Genomic DNA, 21,996 nt, shown 5'->3' on the forward strand with positions numbered 1-21,996 from the left:
CTGAGCAGCAGGTGGCAGCTGGCTGGAACACTCTGCAGCAGCTTGCTCCAAATGGTAATGGTGGTTTAGCAGCTTGGAGTACCTCAGACCACTGGCCAGCCCCACACAAGGCTCTCCTTGGTTCCTGGTCTACCTCTGCTGTCTAAGAAGAATCCAAAATCCTCAGGATACATTCTTCACCCTCATGAGGGTGGTGAGACACTGGAAGGGGCTGCCCAGAGAAGTTATGGAGGTTCCAAGCCTAGAAGTGTTCAAAGCCAGGCTGGATGGAGCCTTGAGCAGCCTGGGCTAGGTGGGAGATGTCCCTGCCCACAGCAGAGGGGCTGCAAGTAAGGTCCCTTCCATCTTTAAGGTCCCTTCCATCTTTAAGGTCTCTTCCATCTTTAAGGTCCCTTCCATCTTTAAGATCCCTTCCATCTTTAAGGTTCCTTCCATCTTTAAGGTCCTTTCCATCTTTAAGGTTCCTTCCATCTTTAAGGTCCCTTCCATCTTTAAGGTCTCTTCCATCTTTAAGGTCCCTTCCATCTTTAAGATCCCTTCCATCTTTAAGGTTCCTTCCATCTTTAAGGTCCTTTCCATCTTTAAGGTCCCTTCCATCTTTAAGGTCCCTTCCATCTTTAAGGTCCCTTCCACCTTTAAGGTTCCTTCCATCTTTAAGGTCCCTTCCATCTTTAAGGTCCCTTCCACCTTTAAGGTTCCTTCCATCTTTAAGGTCCCTTCCATCTTTAAGGTCCCTTCCATCTTTAAGGTCCCTTCCAACCCAAACCATTCTGTGTTTCTGGGATGCATTTGAAATGAATCCCTGAAAGGCAGAGACAGCCCCAGAGTGGTGGTGCACAAGAGAAATGGGGCTCTGCTCCAGTGGCCCTTCCCAAAGGGCCAGAGGATCCCTGCCTCACACCATGAGCTCACTGCAGCCTTCAGCATCCTCGTGTGAAACACACTGCAGACGTCTCTGTGTCTTGGGCTGTCTGGCAGAAGATCCTTCTGGGCCTCCTGGGACTTGCATCATTATTTTGTCCTCTTGTGAGCATTAGTTAACATTTTCAGGCTCTGTGGAAATAGATTTCCCTTTTTCTTCTCTTGGCTCAGCACCAGGCTGTGCTTGTCAGGGTCGTGTGCGAGTCACCAGCACCCTCTGTTCCGAGTTAGGCTATCAGCTGATGTCATTCTTTGGCCACAGGAACCTGAATGTCTTCAGCCCATTGCCTGCAGGCTCTCTCTTCCAGCTCAGTGTAATGAGAGAATGAACCAAGAGCCAGCAGCAAATCTGTTTCCTTTTAACACAGAGAGCTCTGAGCTCTCACTTCTCTGCCTTCCCTGGGAGGTGCAAAACACCCTGGGTCCTGGTCCTGCTCGGCCCTCCCTGCCTGCTGCCAGCTGGGAACTAACAGCAGAAGCAAATTTCCCTCAGTGCCAACACCTCCAGGAGCTCCTCCCTTGCAGAAGGCTGTTGGTGGCTGATGTCTGACATGATGCAGGTGGTGGATATTGGCCTCAGAGGGCCAGGGATGCTGCCAGGAGAGGTGCTGGGGTGTGCTGACACCAGCCCTCCTTGCTGGGGCATGGTCAAGACTTCACTGAGAGGTGGAAGGAAAAGCCTGAAGGAAAAGAATGATGCTCAGATGTGACTCCCTGGGGAACAAAGGGTTAAGTGCATGCCAGGTGCTGCTGGGAAGGACACTGAGGAGCTGGAGCAGGTCCAGAGAAGGGCAATGAAGCTGGGGAAGGGTCTGGAGAACAGGGCTGGGGAGGAGCAGCTGAGGGTGCTGGGGGTGTTCAGCCTGGAGAGGAGGAGGCTGAGGGAGAGCTCATTGCTCTCTGCAGCTCCCTGGAAGGAGGCTGGAGCCAGGTTGGGACACCTCCAACTAGAGCAGGTTGCTCAGGACCACATCAAGTTTGACCTCAACCTCCCCTCTGGGCAACCTGTTCCAGTGTCTCCTCACCCTCCCAGTGCAGAACTTCCTCCTGATGTCCAGCCTGAGCCTCCCCTGCTCCAGTTCCAAACCATTGCCTCTCACCCTACCACCACAGTCCCTTCTCAGCAGGTCCTCCCCAGCCTTCCTGCCAAGGGATGAGCCCACACTGGCCAGGCCTTGACAAGAGCCTTAGGGGACATCTCCAGGGGAGAATCTCAGCCCAGAATTGCAGTCTCACTTTCTGCAAGGAGCCACAGGACAAATCTGTCCTCTCTTTTTTCACCCTGGGATCTTCTGTTTCCTTGCTCCCTCCCAGCCCAGCCTCTGGTGTTTCCATGGCTGTTCCTGCAGGGACACAAGCAAGGGCACTCAGCAGGAAGCTCCATATCACCCAGCATGTGCAGGCTTTCCTGGTCCTGCTCACAGGAGACATGAGTTCATTCGGGCTCCCTTTGGCTAATCACTACCAGGCATGGAAAAAAAACCCTCACACACCAGAGGAGAACATAAACATCACTGTGATGTGCACCAGCTTATGGAGACAGGACTCTGGGAAACACATGGTTCCAGTTTAATGAATTCTCTGACATTTCCAGCCCTTTCTGGAGTATTATTATTATTTAGTAGCTTTTTTCCCCTCTCCTCCTCTCCTCTCCTCTCCTCTCCTCTCCTCTCCTCTCCTCTCCTCTCCTCTCCTCTCCTCTCCTCTCCTCTCCTCTCCTCTCCTCTCCTCTCCTCTCCTCTCCTCTCCTCTCCTCTCCTCTCCTCTCCTCTCCTCTCCTCTCCTCTCCTCTCCTCTCCTCTCCTCTCCTCTCCTCTCCTCTCCTCTCCTCTCCTCTCCTCTCCTCTCCTCTCCTCTCCTCTCCTCTCCTCTCCTCTCCTCTCCTCTCCTCTCCTCTCCTCTCCTCTCCTCTCCTCTCCTCTCCTCTCCCCTCCTCTCCCCTCCCCTCCCTTCTCCTCTCTTCTCCTCCCCTCCCCTCCCCACCCCTCCCCTCTCCTCTCCTCTCCTCCCCTCTCCTCTCTTTTCCTCTCCTCTCCTCTTTTCCTCTCCTCTCCTCTTTTCCTCTCCTCTCCTCTTTTCCTCTCCTCTTTTCCTCTCCTCTCCTCTTTTCCTCTCCTTTCCTCTTTTCCTCTCCTCTCCTCTTTTCCTCTCCTCTCCTCTTTTCCTCTCCTCTCCTCTCCTCTTTTCCTCTCCTCTCCTCTTTTCCTCTCCTCTCCTCCTTTCCTGGCTGGTTCCTGAGCTGTGAATCCTGGGGGCTTGTTTGGATGTTATTGTTGTGTTTTATGAGGACAATACCACTGGGCAGAGCTGTAGACATCAGATCTCTTCTTGCTGGAGAAGATAAGCTTCCTGCAAGAGCTCTTGGCTCCTGCCCAGCTCTCCGTTAACTCCTTCTGGGATTGCTCAGGCTCTGACAGCTGGGGATGGGTAACAATGGAGCCAGTGGTCAAGAAGCCTCCAGATGCTCTGAAATATTTTATCTAATCTTCTGGCCTAAAACAATTTCAGCCCCTGCACTTGGATTCTTCAAAGGCCTTCATGCCTGCTTTGTGCTCACAAGCAATTTCCTGGTGGGGAGCAGGGAGGAGGCTGCGCTGCCCAGCGGGACAGCAGGAGCTGGACGTGTGCAGCATGCAGAGCCTCAGCCAGCTTGCAGGCAGCACCAAAGGGAGGCTCTGCAGAGGCACCTGGCCAGGCTGCATCCATGGGCTGAGGTCAAAGGGATGAGCTCCAACAAGGCCAAGGGCTGAGTCCTGCACCTGGGTCACAGGATCACGGGATCAGAGGATGTGAGGGGTTGGAAGGGACCTCTGGAGCTCATTGAGTCCAACCCCCCTGCCAGAGCAGGGCCATGGAATCCGGCACAGGGCACACAGGAACACATCCAGATGGGGCTGGAAAAGCTCCAGAGAAGGAGACTCCACAACCTCTCTGGGCAGCCTGCTCCAGGCTCTGTGACCCTCCCAGTGAAGAAGTTCCTCCTCCTGCTGAGGTGGAGCCTCCTGTGCTGGAGTTTCCATCCATTGCTCCTTGTCCTGTCACAGGGTGCAGCTGAGCAGAGCCTGTCCCTGTCCCCTCCCTCTTGACACCCAGCCCCAACAACAGCCCCGGGAAGGCTCCAGGCTTGGGGCAGAGTGGATGGAAACTGCCTGGTGGGAAAGGATCTGGGGGTGCTGGTCAGCAGTGGCTGAAGGTGAGCCAGCCCAGAAAGCCACCAGCACCCTGGCCTGGACCAGCAATGGTGTGGCCAGCAGGAGTGGGGAAGTGATGGTGCCCCTGTGCTGGGCACTGCTGAGGCCACACCTTGAGCACTGGATTAATTTTCACTCCAAGAAGGACATTGAGAGGCTGGAGCAGGTCCAGAGAAGGGCAATGAAGCTGGGGAAGGGTCTGGAGAACAGGGCTGGGGAGGAGCAGCTGAGGGAGCTGGAGAAAAGATGATGACATAGACCTAGGGGTTGCTGTTTGGGGGACAGGAGCTCAGCACCCTGCAGCTGAGGGTGGCTGCCTGGGCACACAGCCATGGGACTGGGCTGCTCCTCCTGCCACACCTCTGCCCACTCTATGTTTGCAGCCTCCTCCACCACAGCATCATCATTCCCACTTCACAAGCCCCACCAAGCACCCTCAGCCTGCCTGGGCCCTGCTCTGCAGCAGGGCAGAAGAGGCAGATCCAGGATGCAGAGAGCCTCACATGTGCCTGAGCAGAGATTCCTGAGCATCCCTCCTTGCCATTTCTTCCTCAGCAACCAGCCTCCTGCTGTGCACCCTGGATTCCAGCTGCTTGCTGAAGTGGATGAGCATGGGGCAAGCAACAGGAAGAAAGAAGGAAGGAAGGAAGGTAAAACTCAGGCTAAGACCTAATCCCACCACCCAGGGCTGACTGCACCAGCCCTCAGCCAGGGGCCTGTGGATGACCCTGGGTTGCCTCTTTGTAGGCAGAGGCTGAATCCACTTTCAAAACATTTCTTTATGTGCCTGTGCTGCCTGGGGAAAGGAATCAAACCAGGCACAGAGCAAACAGAGCAGCAGGCTCTGCTTCTTCACACTTCTTCAGATCCTCAGTAGATGCAGCAGGGCCAGGATGTGTCCTCCTCCTGTGAATTCTTTATATCTATATATGGGTTGGAAGGGACCTCAGAGATCCTCTACTGCAACCTCCCCACCATGCCCAGGGACAGCTCTCACCTAGACTCAGCTGCCCAAGGTCTCATCCAGCCTGGCCTGGAACACCCCCAGGCAGGAGGCAGCCACAGCCTCCCTGGGCAGCCTGTGCCAGGCTCTCACCCCCCTTCTACTGAAGAACTTCTTCCTCAGCTCCACTCTAACCCTGCTCCACCTCAGTTTCAAACCATTCAAACCTTGTCCTGTCTCCAGACCCCCTCAGCAAAAGTCTCTCTGCAGCCTTCCTGCAGGATCCCTTCAGGTCCTGGCAGGCAGCTCTGAGGTCCCCCTGGAGCCTTCTCCTCTCCAGGCTGCTCAGCCCCAGCTCCCTCAGCCTGTGCTCCCAGCAGAGCTGCTCCAGCCCTTGGAGCATCTTCGACCTGGCAATGTTGGCTCTAAGGTTGGACTTGATGATCTCCAAGGTCTGTTCCATGCAAAACACTTCTCTGATCTGTGGGGTTTGTGTAGCAGCAATACCTGCAGCTGCTGCTCCTTCTGCCCCCTCAGGCTGCTCTCCACCTGAGCTGAGCAGGGACCTGCAGCTTGCCGTGGGGAAAGAGCAGCCCTGGTGAGTTCCCTCCCGAGCACCGAGGGAGAAGCGCCCAGGCTGGCTCCAGCAGCTCCAAATGTGTGGAGTGGGGCAGTGGCCAAGAGCTTGGAAGCAGTCCTGGGCTGTGAGTGGAGCTGAGCCCTGAGCTCAGCACCGTGGCAGCTCTCCACGTGGAACGTGAGGGCTTTGGAGAGCTGCACCTCTGCAAGCCTCTCTTCCAGGAATGTTCTAGGAAGTGGGCAGAAAACTCCTGGTTTTGGTGGAAGCTGGAGCGGCCTGGTGTCCCCCTGGGGGTGCCAGCAGCCTCTCAGGATGCCAGAGGCCCAGGATGCCTGGGTGGGGGCTGGGGCTCCCAGCGCCCCCCGCCTCACCTGCCTGCTTGCCTCTCTTCCTCCCCTTCCCTCTCATTCAACCAAAGCTTTTTCCCTGCAGCCGGCAGAAAACGAGATCTGGAGCTGCTACCAAAATAAACAGAGGGCTGTCCAGGATGGGAGGGAAGAGGGAAGGGAGAGAGCCTGGGGCTGGGTTGTGAGAGGAGCACGGTAGGAGAGGGTTGGATCTCCCAGCCCAGCCAGCGCTGGAGGAGATGCAGCACCGTGAAACACCAACGGAGTCAGCAGAGCCGGGAGGGGACCCCAGGCCTGCTCTAGCTCCTGCAGCTTCAGGGCTGCTTATTGAGGGATTTCTCTGCCTTTTCCCTCGGGCAGGCACAGAGCTGGGCATGTGGGGCTGGTTCTTTCCAGTGATGGGGAAAGCAGAAGGAACGAGAGCAGCTTCGTTCCCCTCCCTGCAAACAAGACACCCAACCAAGAGGCTGGGGGCAGTGAAAGGTCTTGCAGAAGAGGCAGGCAGCCTGCAGAACTCTCCCAGAGACCTGCAAGGCTCCAGCACAGCCTGAAGCAGTCTGTGATGCTGTGACGTTTGGAAGGGCTCTGATGACTTTAACAAACCTCCTCCAGCAGCTGCTGTGTCCTCAGGTGCAAGCAGCCACTTCCATCCCCCGGCCCTGGGCTGCCGGTCTGGCAGTGCCTCTCTACCCATTGCCTTTCCTGACCTCCAGCCCCGCTCGGGGTTGCTTCTAATTAAGCCGAGTCGGGTTTAATTCAGCAATTGCTCAGCACCTGACAGAGCTGCTCCCTTCCCCAGCTCTGCTCCAGCTCATCTTCATCACGTTTCATGGGTCACTTCCCCCCCTAACGACCTGCTCCCGGCCGGGCGGCTCCGGCTCTCCCCCGCGGCCAGCTGCGAGGCTGGGAGCCTGCAGGGTGTCCTGCCCGGCCGGCCCGGCAAGATGAGGAGATGGTGCTCCCAAGAGGCTCGGCTGAGACCTTCAGACCTGTGCATGAGCAAGAGGAAGGTCCCCAGGTGTCGCCCAGCTCGGGGAAGGGAATTCTTGGCTCACCCTGAGGGCACTTTTTCCATCGCGTTTGCCACTGGCACTGCCCTCAGGGCAGGCTCGGGGTGGAAAAAGATCTGCCCAGCATCTAAACCCAGCACTGCATCCCCCTGCTGGGCTGGGCTGCTGCGGGCTAAGCCTGAGGTAATCTCCTCCAGTGGGAGCAGCTTTTCTGTAGCTTCTCTTACAGAGGCAGACCTCTGCCCCGAGTGCAGCCCAGACCTTGCAGGAGGCAGGATTTGCATCTTGACTACCTTGTGCTGCAGAAAAAGAGTCAAAGGAAGGGACCTTGAAGATCCTCCAGTTCCAGACAGCATCACAGAATGGGAGGGGTTGGAAGGGACCTCCAGAGATCATCCAGTCCAAGCCCCCTGCCAGAGAGGGTCACCCAGGACAGGTCACACAGCAGCTCATCCAGCAGGGTTTGGAAAGTCTCCAGAGGAGACTCCACAACCTCCCTGGGCAGCCTGCTCCAGGGCTCTGCCACCCTCACAGGGACAAAGTTTTCCTTCTCTTCCCCTCCTCTGCTCCAGCTTGCCCCCAGTGCCCCTTGAGCTGTCCTTGGCCATCCCTGAGCAGAGCCTGGCTCCAGCCCTGCACATCTTTACCAACAGGAATGAGGGCAGCCCTCAGGCTCCTCTGCTCCAAGACAGAGCCCCAGCTCCCTCAGCCTGTGCTCACAGGCAGATGTTCCACTGCCTGCCATGGGCAGAGACACCTCCACCAGCCCAGGCTGCTCAAGGCCTCATCCAGCCTGGCCTTGAACACCTCCAGGGAGGGGGCAGCCACAGCCTCCCCGGGCAACCTGTCCTTAAGTGCCTCCCCACCCTCACAGTCAAGAATTTCCCTCCAGCCTCAATCTCCCCTCCTCAAGCTTCTTCAGGATGCCCACCCCCCCCAACCCATGGGCACCACCACCTCACCCATGGGCGCCACCACCTCACCCATGGGCGCCACCACCTCACCCATGGGCACCACCACCTTATGCTTCCATCTGCAGGCTCGAATTCCACAAGGGAGATATCTGCTCAAGCTCCCACAGCCCTTTGGCTCCTTTTGGGATTTGAAACCTCCCCCCCCCCAAAAGAGAAGTGTCCCTCCCTTCCTCCCCTTTGCATTTCCCTACTCCCCCCCCCCCAGCACACCTTTCCTTCCCCTGGAACAGAACCCCAAAGATGTTGGCCTGAGATGAAAGCAAAATGTATAAATATTTTCGACAGGAGAAGAATTCCACCAGTTTGCTCCAGCTAATAGGTTTCAGATGTCTCACATACTTCATTCATTCAGCCCCATTCAGTCTCCTAGGAGCCCCTGCTCTATTTATTAAACACAGCAATTGTGGAATGTTCAGCACTTACAGGATAAAACACACCAGGCTGGGCTGGGTTTGGGCCTTTTTCTCCTCTCCCTAGTTTTTCAGGGGGTTGGTTTGGTTGGGGTTTTTTTTTGCCCCCTAACCCCCCAGCATAATTAGCTTGGTGATTTGCCCCCAAAGTGCCACCCTGCTGCCAGGCTCAGTGCCTGCTCCAGCGTCTCCTGCAGCTGGCCCAAAGTGCTGCACCACAGCTTAAGCCCTTGGGGGTTGTGCAAGCCTCACCCCCACCCCCCCCACCCCCCAAGAATGAGAGCATCACAGAATGGTTGGGGTTGGAAAGGACCTCCAGAGGTCATCCAGTCCAAGCCCCCTGCCAGGCCAGATCCACCTAAAGAAGGTCACACAGGAAGGCATCCAGGGGAGATTGGAAGCTCCCCAGGGAAAGAGAACTCCACAGCCTCTCAGGGCAGCCTGCTCCAGGCTCTGCCACCCTCACAGGGACAAAGTTTTCCCTCCTGTTCCCATGGCTCCTCCTTTGCTCCAGCTGGCACCCAGTGCCCTTTGTGCTGCGTTTGGACATCCCTGAGCAGAGCCTGGCTCCAGCCCTGCACATCTTTATCAAGAGGAATGAGGGCAGCCCTCAGGCTGCTCTGCTCCCAGCTCCCAGCCCCGGCTCCCTCTGCCTGTGCTCGCAGGGAGATGTTCCACTGCCTGCAGCAGCTCTGTGCCTCTGGGCTGGACTCTCTCAAGCAGCTCCCTGAGGTCCTTCTTGAACTGAGGGCCCCAGATCTGGACACAAGATTCCAGATCTGGCCTCACCAGGGCAGAGCAGAGGGGGAGGAAAACCTCTCTCCCCAACCCCTTTCCGATAGCCCCCAGGACGCCCTTGGCCGCCGGGGCCGCAGGGGCACATTGCCCATGGGCTGGGTTGGGGTTTCCTTGACCTTCACTGGGAGCATTCTGCTGCCTCCCCAGCACAGCTCCTCTCTCTGGGTCGCTGCTGAGCTGTGCTGTTGGACACTTGGCTCTCACTCAGGTCTTGTCTCTGCAGCCTCAGGAACTCTTCCCAGCACCAGACGAGAGTCAAGCCCTCGAGTGCTGCAGGATGCCAGTGCTAATTTCAGCAGCAAAGGGCTGGAGAACACGAGATCTTTCCTAGAGGGATTCAGATGGAAGCAGACATAATAGAGGAGCCATTTCTCATCCCAGTGCTGGCAGCGAGAGCAGAGGAGGATGTCTGGGCTAGGAGCACTGGAGAGAGGCAAGAGAAGAAGGAGTTTGTTCCAGCAGAAAGGAACCTGCCAGCACTGGGTGACTGGTCAGAATGGTTCATTGGAGCCTGGCACTGGCCCAGCCCTTCTGTGGGGAGAGAAGGATGAAAAGCAGATTTTAAAGGGGATGTGAGGCCCTGAGGCTGGGCTGGGAAGAGCTGCTGGGAGCCAGCAGCTGAGAAGTGTCCTTGTTGCTTCAGGACACCTCCAGTCTGTGTGACCAAGGAGCTTCTGTCGGGGTCCTGAGTGCACTAGGAGGACTTGATGGCCCCCAGCCAGCCTGGCCTGGGAGCCCTGAGTTATGCCCACAGTGAGCCCACCCCCAGCTCTGTCTCTGGGGCTCTGGACTCCAGTGACCATCCACATCTGGGCCCTGGTGGCTGCAGACCCTGCCTGGAGAGCTTTGTTGCCCCTCTCAGCCAGCAGCTCTCTGTACCTCAGGGAGCAGCCAAGCCTCTCCCAGGCAGCCTGGAGGTGCAGAGCTCACAGCCTGAGCAGGCACTGCAAGAACCAGGAGATGGGAAAGCTGCTGCCTAGGAGTGAGCAGAGCCTCAGGTTGCCCCAGGGGAGGTTTAGGTTGGACATCAGAAGAAACTTCTTCACTGGAAGGGTTCTCAAAGCCTGGCCCAGGCTGCCCAGGGGGGTGGCTGAATCCCCATCCCTGGAGGGGTTTCAGAGCTGCAGAGCTGTGGTGCTGAGGGCCATGGTTCAGCCCCAGCCTTGGCAGAGCTAGAGAATGGTTGGGCTGGAGGGTCTGAAAGGGCTTCTCCAACCCAAACCATTCTGAGCAAGACCTGGGGAAGGCAACAGCCACAGAAGGCTTCAGGAGAGCTGTGATCTGCAAGCACTGCCGATGGATGTCCTCTCAGATCTGTGGGCAGTGCCTCTGTGCTGTCCTTTGTGTGGCTGGAGCAGACTCCTCCAGCCCCTCCAGCCCCCCTTTGCTGAGCTCTGGTGACCACACTCTGTGTCCACACTCTGGGCTTTGTCTTCCCGCAGTGGCAGAGGGTTTGCAGGAAGAGCCAAGCCCTAACCAAAGACATCATGGCAAGAGTGACCTCCCCCCAGGGTGGGATGAGTCATCTGGGGCCCTTCCTTGGCTGAGCAGCTCCACAGCCATACCCACAGGGGAAGACCCCCAGGGACCTGCCCTGCTGTCACTATTTCCACACCACCTCCCACTTCAAAGCCCCCAGAACCAGCCTGCCCCCAGACAGGTTCCCAAGGGAGTCTCTGCTTCAGGCAGGATCCTTGCCCATGAATCCCAGTGCAGGAGGTTTTACAGGAAGGGCTGAGTGCTGCTGTGCCTTGGAATGCACCAAGAGTGCTGGGACTCACTCAGAGCAACCTCAGCACAGCTGGGACAGCTTTCTGCTGGGGCACAAGGGCAGCCCTGCTGTGACTGCAGAGCCGAAGCACAGAGGGGCAGAACTCAGCACTGGGGAGGCCACTCCTCAGTCCTGGAGCCCCTTGCTCCAAGAAGGACATTGGGAGGCTGGAGTGGATCCAGAGAAGGGCAACCAAGCTGGGGAAGGGGCTGGAGAACAGGGCTGGGGAGGGGCAGCTGAGGGAGCTCTGGGGATGTTCAGCCTGGAGAAGAGGAGGCTGAGGGAGACCTCATTGCCCTCTGCAGCTCCCTGAGAGGAGGCTGGAGCCAGGGGGGGGTTGGGCTCTTCTCCCAAGGAACAAGCAATAGAACAAGAGGCCTCAAGTTGCCCCAGAGAAGGTTTAGGTTGAACATGAGGAACAATTTCTTCCCCTTGAGGGCTGCCAAGCCCTGGCCCAAGCTGCCCAGGGGAGTGCTGCAGTCCCCATCCCCTGAGGGGTGTCAAAGCTGCGATGTGCTGCTGCCTTCCCCACAGAGAGGGGATGGAAACACGAAGCTTGTGACCTGTTGCATGCTGCTGGGAAGAAGCAGCAGGAGTCAGGGGGGAGAGAGGTGGCCTGAAGATCCACCAGAGTCATGGGGCTCAGAAATATTTGCCTCTGGAGAGCAGATGAGGCAAGAGGGGTTGAAGGGTTTGCTCTTAGCAGCTCAAGCCAGAGCAGGAAGGATGCTGCAGGCAGGATCCTGGTTTGAAGTCACCTCTCCAAGGACCCTTCAGCAGTCTCTCCTCCGTGCTGACAACGGTGTGTGGCAAGAGGGTGGTGGAGTTCCTCAGGCACTTGGTTCACAGATGGCTGAGATGCACAGGCAGGAGTGGGAGCAGCTCCCAGCCTCCTGCAGTCTTGCATTTTCCCTTCCCAGCTGCCCCTCAGCTCTGCCTCGCTGCCACCAGGACTTGGGAGTCCAGCCCTGGCCACCACAAAGGGCTGGAAAACAGCAAATCCCTCCAGCCAAAGGCTCCCACGTTCAGTTCACACAACACAACTCCCCAGGGACCTCCTGGGCTTGCCACTGAAATCAGGGCCTCCTCAGCTTCCCAGAAGTGCACTTGGCAGACAGCTCCAAGGCTGGGTTGCCACAGAGGCATCTCTCAGAGCCTCCACCCCTGCAGCTCCAGAGCTTTCAGGGCACTCCAGAGCAGCTCAGGGCTCCGAGAGCCTAGATTCAAGGACCTGGAGCAGGAACCTGTGGAGCAAGCCCACCTTCCAGCTGCCCATTTCACAGGGGTGTGCTGAGTGTCCCTCAGTGTGCTGCCTGTCTGCAGCTCTGCTGGAGAGGTGCCCACCCCGGGAGCCTCAGCCAGCCCCAGCCCGAGCAGCTGACCCTGTATTGGAAAAAGCCCTGGAGAGGATTCCTGCCCATTCCTGACACTTGGTGCCTCAGGGCCACTCCCCAGCCCGTGGTGGCTTTCCAGCCTTTCTTGTGAGGCTGGCTGAGCATCTGCTGGTCATTAAGATTTCTCTGGTTAGGAAAATGCTGACAATTGCCCCTGATCACTCCAATTAGGTCAAGCTCCTCAGCACAAGCTCCTGCCACGGCTCCTGCCTGGGAATTTGCCTTTCCTGACCGTCCAGGCTCTGCACCACCTGCCCAGGTGCTGCGAGGAAGGCTGCTCTTCGGTCAGCCCTTGGGTCCTGCTGCCTGGGGTCTCTTCTCGGCAGTAACTCTACAGGAAACCCCAAAACATCTGCACCAAAGGCTGGTTGGTAACTCAGCTCAGGAGGTCAGGGACACACAGAGGTGGCAGAACCATAGACTCACAGAAGAAAATTGGTTGGACAAGACCTTGGTTGGACAACTCTGCCAAGGCTGGGGCTAAACCAGCACCACAGCTCTGCCTCTCTGAAACCCCTCCAAGGATGGGGCCTCAACTACCTCCCTGGGCAGCCCTTTGCAGTGTTCCACCCCCCTCATGGTGCAGAACTTGTTCCTAACACCCAACCTGAATGTCCTTTTCTAATTCCAAGCCATTGCCCCTCGTGCTGTCACTGCAAGCCTTTGGGAGCAGTCCCTCTGCAGCCTTCCTGTAGCCCCTTTCAGGTACTGCCCTGTCCCTTGTTCCTAGGGAGAAGAGACCAACCCCCAGCTGGCCCCAACCTCCTTTCAGGGAGCTGTAGAGTGCCAGAAGGTCTTCCCTAATCCTCCTCTTCTCCAGGCTGAACAACCCCAGTTCCCTCAGCCACTCCTCAGCAGAACCTCTTCTCCAGACCCTTCCCCAGCCCCCCAGGCAGCCCAGCCCAGAGCTCAGCCCAGTTCCTGAGCTGCAAACTGGTACCAGCACAACTGGAAAGTATGCAGCACTGGAGGGCCCTGGGATCCCAACCCCTTCTCCCTAATTCCAAGTGATTGCTTCTTGGCAGGCTGCTGGCCTGCCCCAGCAGTGAGGTTGGACAAACATTCACACAGGCATTAGGTCATTGTTTGAGTGAGTTCCTGGCAGCCCAAGCCTGAAGTAAAAACACAGTTGAAAGAAGACCACATTGGACAGGGTGAAGTTGGCTGCTTTCAGGTCTCCTGATGGGCTCTGGACACCTCCTGCTAGCTGCAAGTCACTCCCATCCTGACAGCTCTCGTGGCAGGGCTGTCCTGACCTGGAGCTGTCACTCAGGGAGCAGCTCAGAAGTGGATTCCTCTGCCTGGTTGTGGAGTGCAAATGGCAGGTCTGAAATGTCTGTGGTGCTGAGGCTGGACACTGAGCACCCAGCTCCTGGGAGGTCTCCACAGCTACCTGAAAGGAGCCAGGTGGGGGTTGGTCTCTTCTCCCAAGGAACAAGAGACAGGACAAGAGGAAATGGCTTCCAGTTGCCCCAGGGGAGGTTTAGGTTGGACATGAGGAACAATTGCTTCCCCTTGAGGGTTGTCAAGGCCTGGCCCAGGCTGCCCAGGGCAGTGGTGGAGCCTCCATCCCTGGAGACATTGAAGAACTCTGCAGATATAGTGCTGGGGTCATGGTTTGGTGTGATCTGCTCCTCCCCAGCCCTGCTCTCCAGACCCCTCACCACCTTCACTGCCCTGCTCTGGGCATGCCCCAGCCCCTCGATGTCCTTCTTGGAGTGAGGAGTCCACTAGTGAGGTTCTTCTGCCTAATCATGGGGGGCAAAGCAAGGGCTAAGCTGACCCTGGCACCAGAAGAGCTTTGCAGCACAAGGCTTGGGCTCAAGCCTCTCTGTTTGCAGTGCCCACCCTGCCCCACTGCCTGCTGCCCTCAGGGAGTCCCTGCAGCACTCAGGAAGGCTGCTGAGGAGGAGAGGTTGCCCTCCACAGCACTCAGGTGCTGAGGAGCTTGAGGAGAGCCTCTGCCAGCCTGGGCAGTGGATAAAACTGCTCTGAGCTCTGGCATCCAACCAGCCTGAAGTGCTCCATGGTGTGGCTTCCACCTCAGAGGCCCTTGCAGGACACCTTTGCCTTCCATGTGCTTCCTAAATGAGATCTCCTGGGACTGCTGCTGCCTTTTTAAGAGAGAGGTGAGCTTGTTAGTGACCAACATTATCCATGACATGGGAATCAGCAGCTTTTATTAGCCTGGGAGGTGCTGTAAAAGGCAGAGGGGGAGGGTACAGCATGGTGAAGCTGCTCCCCACCCTGCTGGAGCCCCTTGGGCTGGCACAGAGGGGTTGTGCTCAGGCATTCCTGCAGGTTACTGTCATTGGTGCCTTACCTAACGCTGCTAAGCTACACCAAGCCCCAGACTAAACACAGCAGCCTTGTGGAGGTGCAAGGAGGTAGAGGAGAAGGTTTGTAAAGGGCAGCTCCCCCCTGGGCCCCCTTCTCCTGAGAAAAAGCCAAGCTGGAAAGGAATGACCTGAGATCTGCCAATGCCTCTACCCAGGGCAGCCCAGGTGTGCAGGCTCTGCTCTCACCAAGCCACAGCTCCAGTTGCAAGCTCCCTGCCTCTCACCACCTGGGTTGCTGGCTGCCAAAACCCAGCTGAAGCATGACAAAAAAAAGGCCCAGGAATTGTCACAGTGCTTCCCTACACACAGGGCCCTTCCACAAGGACAATTCCAATGCTGTTGGAAAAGGATCTTGTGACAATTTGCTCCCTGGCTTCACTGAGGGCTCTGCAGCTCTGCTGTCTCCAGAGAGCTCCCAGCCCCGCTCTGGAGATTCAACAACTGAGCACACCCCAACTGCAGCTGGGCAGGAACAACCCCCTGCATCTGCACAGGGTTGGGAGGGACCTTCAAGATCAGCCAGTTCCAACCCCCTGCCATGGGCAGGGACACCTCCACCAGCCCAGGATGCTCAAGACCTCATCCAGCCTGGCCCTAAACACCTCCAGGCTTGGAGCCTCCACAGCTTCTCTGGGCAACCTGTCCCAGTGCCTCACCACCCTCATGGGGAAGAATTTCTTCCTCAAGTCTCATCTCAGTCCAGCTTCTTCCAGCTCACAGCCATTGCCCCTGGTCCTGTCACTCCCAGCCCTTGTCACAAGTCCCTCCCCAGCTCTCCTGCAGCCCCCTTCAGGCACTGGAAGGCTGCTCTAAGGTCTCCCTGGAGCCTTCTCTTCTCCAGGCTGAACAACCCCAACTCCCTCACCCTGTCCTCACAGCAGAGCTGCTCCAGCCCTCTGACCATCTCCATGGCCTCCTCTAGACCTGGGTCCAGGTCCTCCTTGTGCTGGGGGCTCCAGAGCTGGCCCCAGCACTGCAGGTAAGGGTCTCTGAATCAGCAAAACAAAAACCAGCTCTTTGGATACAGCAAGTTCCACCCCAGGACCCTGAGAGGTCTGAATGGCTGCTAAAGGCAGGGCAGCTCTGCAGCAGAGCTGCTGTCCTTCCTAAGGTCACACTCTGGTGCCAGTGACAGAGCCAGGAAGACAAATAATTGGTCCTGGCTTTTAAGGAACAGGGAACACTGCCTCCTGAACTCAGGCAGGGAAATCATTTCTTTTCTTGCTCAAACAGCAAAATGCAAATCAAATCAGGAGGAGGACTTCTGTACCCCATATGTTCAATCAATTTTTGCCACTGCAAGTCCTTGCAAAGGCACATTCCTAACCTCCACACTTCCCTGAGCCATCAGCTGCTCTGAGCTGCACAGAGTTCCCATCCCACCGCCCTGACCTCACTCTGCACACCACAGCCCTGGCTCCAAGGCTCTTTGGCTTCTAGCATTCACTGACTGCATCAAGTTGGAAGGGACCCTCAAAGGGACCTTGAAAGGGCATCCTGTCCAACCCCCCCTGCAGGCAGCAGGGACACCTCCAACTCGATCAGGCTGCTCAGGGCCACATCAAGTCTGGTCTTAAATGTTTCCAGGGTTGGAGCCTCAACCACCTCCCTGGGCAGCCTCTTCCAGGGTCTCACCACCCCCACTGCAGAACTTCCTCCTGATGTCCAACCTACATCTGCCCTGCTCCAGTTCCAAACCATTGCCCCTGGTCCTACCCCCACAGACCCTTCTGAATAGTCCCTGCCCAGCATCCCTGTGGGATCCCTTCAGATATTGAAATGCAGCTCTAAGGTCTCCCTGGAGCCTTCTCTTCTGCAGGCTGAACACCCCCAGCTCTCCCAGCCTGTCCCTATGGCAGAGGTGCTCCATCTCTCCAATCATCTCTGTGGCCCTGGACCACCTCCAGCATGTCCATGTCTTTGTGTTGGCTGTCCCAGAGCTGGACACCGAGCTGGACTGCCCCAGCAGAGCCCAGGTGTTCAGCCCCAGCCAGCCTGGAGCCCCTTCCAGCACGCTCTGGGTCGCCGAATGGCCACACAATGGCCGATTGTCAGCGTGAGGCCGAAGGGAGCTGACACTTTCCCAGGGAAAAATGCCTTTGCTGTGTGTTTGGAAGGTTACACAGCTGTAAGTGAGACACAGAAGGAGCTGAAACCCTGGAGGGCTTATTGCCTCAAACACACATGTGCTCTAGGAGGAAGCTCTCCTGTGGACTGCCACGCCATTAACTCCTGCCGGTGGGAGTCCATCCCGACGGCTGGGAGCCCCTTTACAACCACAAACCGCTGGTTGCTCGTCCTGCAGATAGCTCTTTGTCTCATCTCTGACCCGGGGACTTGGCCTGGCTGCTATTTATTTTCTCATTTGATCAGAAACAGGCTCTCCTCTGAGCCCTTTCTTGCCGGGAACACTGGCGTGGTGCGAGGCTGGGACCCACGCTGGACACCAGCACACACTCAGAGCAGGAGAGCTGGGACCTTGCCCAGCAGCCTGTCTGGGGCAGATCTGGGCTCCACAGGCTCCCAATCGTGCCATCAGCTGGAGCAAGATGGAATTTCACTGAAGTCCTCCTCCCAAATGCTCTTTATGGGCAGCAAGAGCTACCTGGGGGAAAGTAAAGCCTGGCAAAGACCCTAGGGGCTCTCTGGAGTGCAGCAAGGTCATGCTCCTGGCTTGGCAAAGCCTGGCAAAAGCCCTGTGGAGCACTGGAGGTCAGCAGGGTCTCTAGAGGACCCTGTTCCAGGGCTTGACAATTCTCAAGAGGAAGAAATTGTTCCTCTTGCTCAACCTGAACTTCCCCTGGCAGTTTCAGGCCATGACCTGATACTAGGGAGAAGAGACCAACCCCACGTGGCTCCAGCCTCCTCTCAGGGAGCTGCAGAGAGCAATGAGGTCTCCCTCAGCCTCCTCTTCTCCAGGCTGAACCCCCCCAGCTCCCTCAGCTGCCCCTCCCCAGCCCTGTTCTCCAGACCCTTCCCCAGCTTTCTTGCACACACTCCAGCCCCTCAGTGTCCTTCTTGGAGTGAGGGCCCCCGAAACGAGCCCAGGATTTGAGGCACAGCCTCCCCAGTGCCTAGTCCAGGGGCACAGTCCCTGCCCTGCTCCTGCTGCCCACACCACTGCTGCTCCAGGCCAGGATGCTGGGCACGCACTGGCTGACAACCAACACCCCCAGGTCTTTCTGGCCGTGGGCTGCCAGCAGTGCCCCGCAGCCCTGCGCAGCACTTCGGGAGCTGCAGTCCCTGGACTCTCCGAGCTCCTCTGGTTCTCAGATTCCCTCTCCAGGTCTTCACTGGGACCGCCTGGACAAGAGTTGAGATGCGGTGCTGAGGACCACGGCTTAGCCCCAGCCTTGGCAGCGTCAGAGAATGGTTGGAGGTGTTGGATCTGAAAGTTCTTTTCCAACCCAAGCGATTCCTTGGCTCCCTGACCCCAGCTCCTCCCTTGCCAAGTCCATCCCCGTCCGCTCCGCTCCCGGACGCTCATTGCGCAGGCACCGCGCCGGACACTGCGGTGCCAAACGCCACCGCGCGGGGGCACCACACCGCAGGCCGAGCTCAGCCCCAACACTTCCTGGGCCCGCCCTGCTCCGCTGCTCATTGGTGAGGAGAGCCGCAGCCTGCCAGGCCCTTGCCTGCTACTGGCTGTTTCTGCTGCCCGTCAGCGGGCTGCACCGCCCGCCGGGAGCCCCCCCGCCCTCCCCAGCCTGAAACGTTGTTCCGCGGCTGCGGGTCGCGTCTCGGGGGGTCGCCGGGAGGTGGTCTCCAGGAGCCTCAGACGATGGAGGGGGGTCACGGGGACCATGCAGGCCAGGAGGAGAGAGCAGGCTGGGCCGTGGCAGGGTCACGAGGGCCAGCTGAAGCCGCAGAGAATAGCCAAGGCGTTGGGAGGGGGCAAAGAGATCAGTCCGGGACCTCGGCAGGGACCATTCCGCGCCGGACGGAGCAGTTGCAGTGTTGGGGTCCAGCTGTACCCTGTGCCCTCCCCTCTGCCCATCGCCATGGCCCTGTGCAGCCTCGCAGCCACCCCCAGGGCAGCTCAGCAGCATGGTGAAGGCCAGCAGAGCAGGACAGGGATCAGAGCCTCAGTGGTTTATTGCCCTCCAGCACTGGTGGCTGCAGGCTGCGGGGGGACATGGGGACAGGCAGCGGCTGGGGCACTGTGGGGGTGCTGGGTGGGACAAGGGAGAGGAGCAGGATGGGGAAGGGGACGCCGGTGCTGCTCTGCCCATCAGGGCTCCATCCAGGGCGTCCCCGAGGCCGGCAGGCTCCAGGCGCTGAGCTCCCCGGAGTCTGTGAAGGCCTTGGAGGCCACCTGGATGTGGTGCAGGGTCCCAGGTCGCAGCCCCGTCAGGGTGTAAGACGTCTGCTCGTTTGCCTCCAGCTGGGGGGAGAGCAGGGTTAGGGGCACCCACGGGCAGGGGGCTAGGACACAGCCTTGCCTGGGGGTGCTACCCTCTGCTGTGCCCCAGCTCAGCCCGCCTGGGGGTGCAGGGGGTGCAGTACCGTGGTGACAGAGCCATCCTCCCCGGCACAGCGGATGTGGTACTTCAGTGGGAAGTAATCTGGGAAGGGCCAGGACCCCGGTGGGCTCCACTCCAGCAGCAGCTTCTTGGTCTCCCCGGGGATGGGTGAGACCCTCAGGTCCTCAGGAGGGTCTGGCTTTACTGATGAAGCAGGGAGACAATGAAGGTGTGAGGTGCTGGCTGAGGTATGCAGCGCAGGGACAGTGCAATCCAGGCTGCAGAGGTGGCCTGAGACCCAGCAAATCATTGCACTGATGCTTCCTCTTCCCAAGTAAGGAAATAAACAAGAGGGGAAAAGCCCAAAGGATGCCCCAGGGATGGATTATAGAGTTGTTTTGGATGGAAAAGCCCTTTGAGATCATCAAGTCTAACCCCTGACCCAACACCACCATGGCCACTGAACCACTTCCCCAAGTGCCACAGCCACACATTCCTTGATCACCTCCAGGGATGGTGACTCCACCACCCCGGACGACCCAGAGAGGTGCTTAGACCCAGGCACACTGCTTGGGATGTGGGGGCTAAGTGTGGGGGGTCTGCAGGGCGCCCTGGCACTCACTGATGTTCTCCAGGAGGAAGGGCAGGAGCGTGGAGGCAGTGCCCAGGGGGTTCGTGGCCGTCACATTCACCACGTAGGGAGTGAGGGAGAACATCTGCACGTCCCCAAAGGAGCAGCTCCGTGGCCCCGTGAGGATGCACTCACCCACCTCTGTGCCATGCCTGGGGGGCAGAGGCAGAGCTGGGCAAGGGGCCAGCTGCCCTGCCCTGCCCTGCCTGCAGCTCTGTGTGGATGCAGGCAGACAGTGGAGGGCCTCAGTCAGGGCTCGGGGACCTCCCACTGACCTGTACGTGGCCACGAATTGGGTGTCCAGCAGCGGCTCGGGGGCCAGGACCCAGGAGCAGTTCACAGCCTGCGGGTAGCTGATGGCCCAGCACTCGATCTCAGGCAGTGCAGGGGGGTCTGGGGCAGGGGACAGTCATCACTCCACTGCCAGCCTCCCCAGGGGGACCCCCGGCCGGCAGCGGGGGCCATGGAGGGGGCCAGGGTCACTCACAGCCCAGCCGCAGGCAGATGGTGGCCCAGGTCTCACCGGTGCCAGGCTGGTGGCAGCTGTAGTGGCCCTCGTGGGCCAGGCTGGCATTGGGGAGGGCCAGCCCCGGTGCAGGATGCGTGCCCAGGACAGCGTCACCCCAGCGCCACTCAGCTGCCCCCCCTGCTGCCGCCGGGCACTGCAGCAGCACCTGGGTGCCCAGGGCGCCGTGCTGCAGGGTGCAGAGCCCTGGGGGACGTGGCACTGGGGGTCAAGGGCACACACCATGGCAGGGACAAGGAAAGGTAGGGGGTGACAGGGTCAGGAAGAGCCTGTGACTCCCTCAAGCCCCCCAGCTCCACTCCCAGCCCAGTGGTGCCCCTCCCTCCCCAGTGCCTCCAGCCCCCACGTTCCCAGCCCCTCACTGTCTCTATTCCTCCGGCACCAGTCCCACCCCGGCTCTGTCCTCAGCCCCCCCATGTCCCCAGTCCCTCCAGTGTCCCTTTACCTCTGTCCTTACATGCCCTGTCCTTCTGTCCTTGGTCCCCTCAGTGTCCCCAGTGCCCTCACTGCCCCTATACCTCCATCCCTGCTCCCTCCACCTCCATCCCCAGTCTGTCTCCAGCCCCCCCCCCGATGCTCCCAGACCTCCATTCCAGACCTCTGGTCCCTCTGTCACCAGTCTCCCAGTTCCCCACCTCTCTGCCCACAGCCCTCCTGTCCCCCTAGGCCCCCTCACACCTCCATCCCCAGTGCCCACTGTGCCCATACCTCTGTCCCCACTGTCCCCCTCCTTGGTGCCATTGTAGGGAGCAGTGCAGGCAGGTGCCACAAAAGCCACCACCCAGAGCCACTTCATGTCCTGGGGACTCGGCAGAGCTGCCCAGCTCCAGGGACCTGTGGAGACAGGGAGGGTGCTCAAACCCCAGGGCAGGGGACAGCAGGGACACCACAGCCACAGGTCCCCAGGAGCTGCAGGGGCATCACTAAAGGCAGGGGTTCAGACCCACCCACAGGCTACCCCCCAGTGCTGTGCCTCAGTTTCCCCTTTGGCCTTGCCACACACCCTGGGGACGGGAGCCAGGGGACAGATCCTGCTCCCAGGAAGGAGGAGAGGGCAGAGGTGGGAGAGAAAGTCCCTGTGGCTGGGGACCTGCTGCCACCTCTGCCTGGTGCCAGCCATCCAGGTCACTGTGGGCCTGCAGCAGGGAAGGGATCAGCGCACTCAGCTGGCCCCCACCTCCCCGGGCATCTAGGGAGGGACTGCCCCTCACAGAGACCCCCCCCAGAACCCAGCCAGCCCCGCTGTGCCCAAGCCCAGCACCACAGGGACAGATCCTGCCCTCGGTGGCCACCCTGGCTGCGGGGCTCAGCCCCACGGCAGGACATTCCCAACTTGCCCCGCAGCCTGGGCTCCCCGCAGCGTCCCCCCAGCCCCAGGCTGTGCCCCCAGCCCCAGGCTGTGCCCCCAGCCCCGCGGGCAGCGCAGTCCCCCGGCAGCGCAGTCCCCGCTTCTCGCTCACCGCCGCAGGGCCGGACCGGTGGGACCCGAGGCTGTGTCACCGGGAAGCGGCGGCCCCGGCCGGCCTCAGCCCAACTTCCTCGCTCAGGAAGCGCCGTCCCGGGGGGGATCCGCGCCCAGCCGCGCTCCGCACGGAGCTCCGCACCCGCCCGCGGGGAAGCGGCGCCGGCTCCGGCCAGGCGGGTCCCAGCCCTTCCCACGCCACCAGCCCAATGCCTTGAGTCCGGCTGGGGACATCA

At 59.1% G+C, this 21,996-nt stretch overlaps 1 protein-coding gene across 1 annotated transcript; it reads right to left on the bottom strand.

The window, feature by feature from the left end:
- Positions 1–18,755: 18,755 nt before the first annotated feature.
- EBI3 (Epstein-Barr virus induced 3) lies at positions 18,756–21,913 on the bottom strand. The gene is made up of 7 exons (XM_068165006.1): positions 21,759–21,913; positions 21,007–21,132; positions 20,260–20,499; positions 20,048–20,165; positions 19,764–19,924; positions 19,185–19,345; positions 18,756–19,062 (listed from the first exon to the last, which is right to left on the bottom strand). The coding sequence occupies exons 2-7, from the start codon at positions 21,092–21,094 to the stop codon at positions 18,910–18,912; spliced, it is 921 nt and encodes a 306-aa protein (XP_068021107.1). The 5' UTR covers positions 21,095–21,132; positions 21,759–21,913; the 3' UTR covers positions 18,756–18,909.
- Positions 21,914–21,996: the final 83 nt, after the last annotated feature.

This window comes from Melanerpes formicivorus, unplaced genomic scaffold (genome assembly GCF_026170545.1).
Source record: "Melanerpes formicivorus ecotype bairdi unplaced genomic scaffold, bMelFor1.0.p_v2 SCAF_83, whole genome shotgun sequence".
Lineage (NCBI taxonomy): Eukaryota > Metazoa > Chordata > Aves > Piciformes > Picidae > Melanerpes > Melanerpes formicivorus.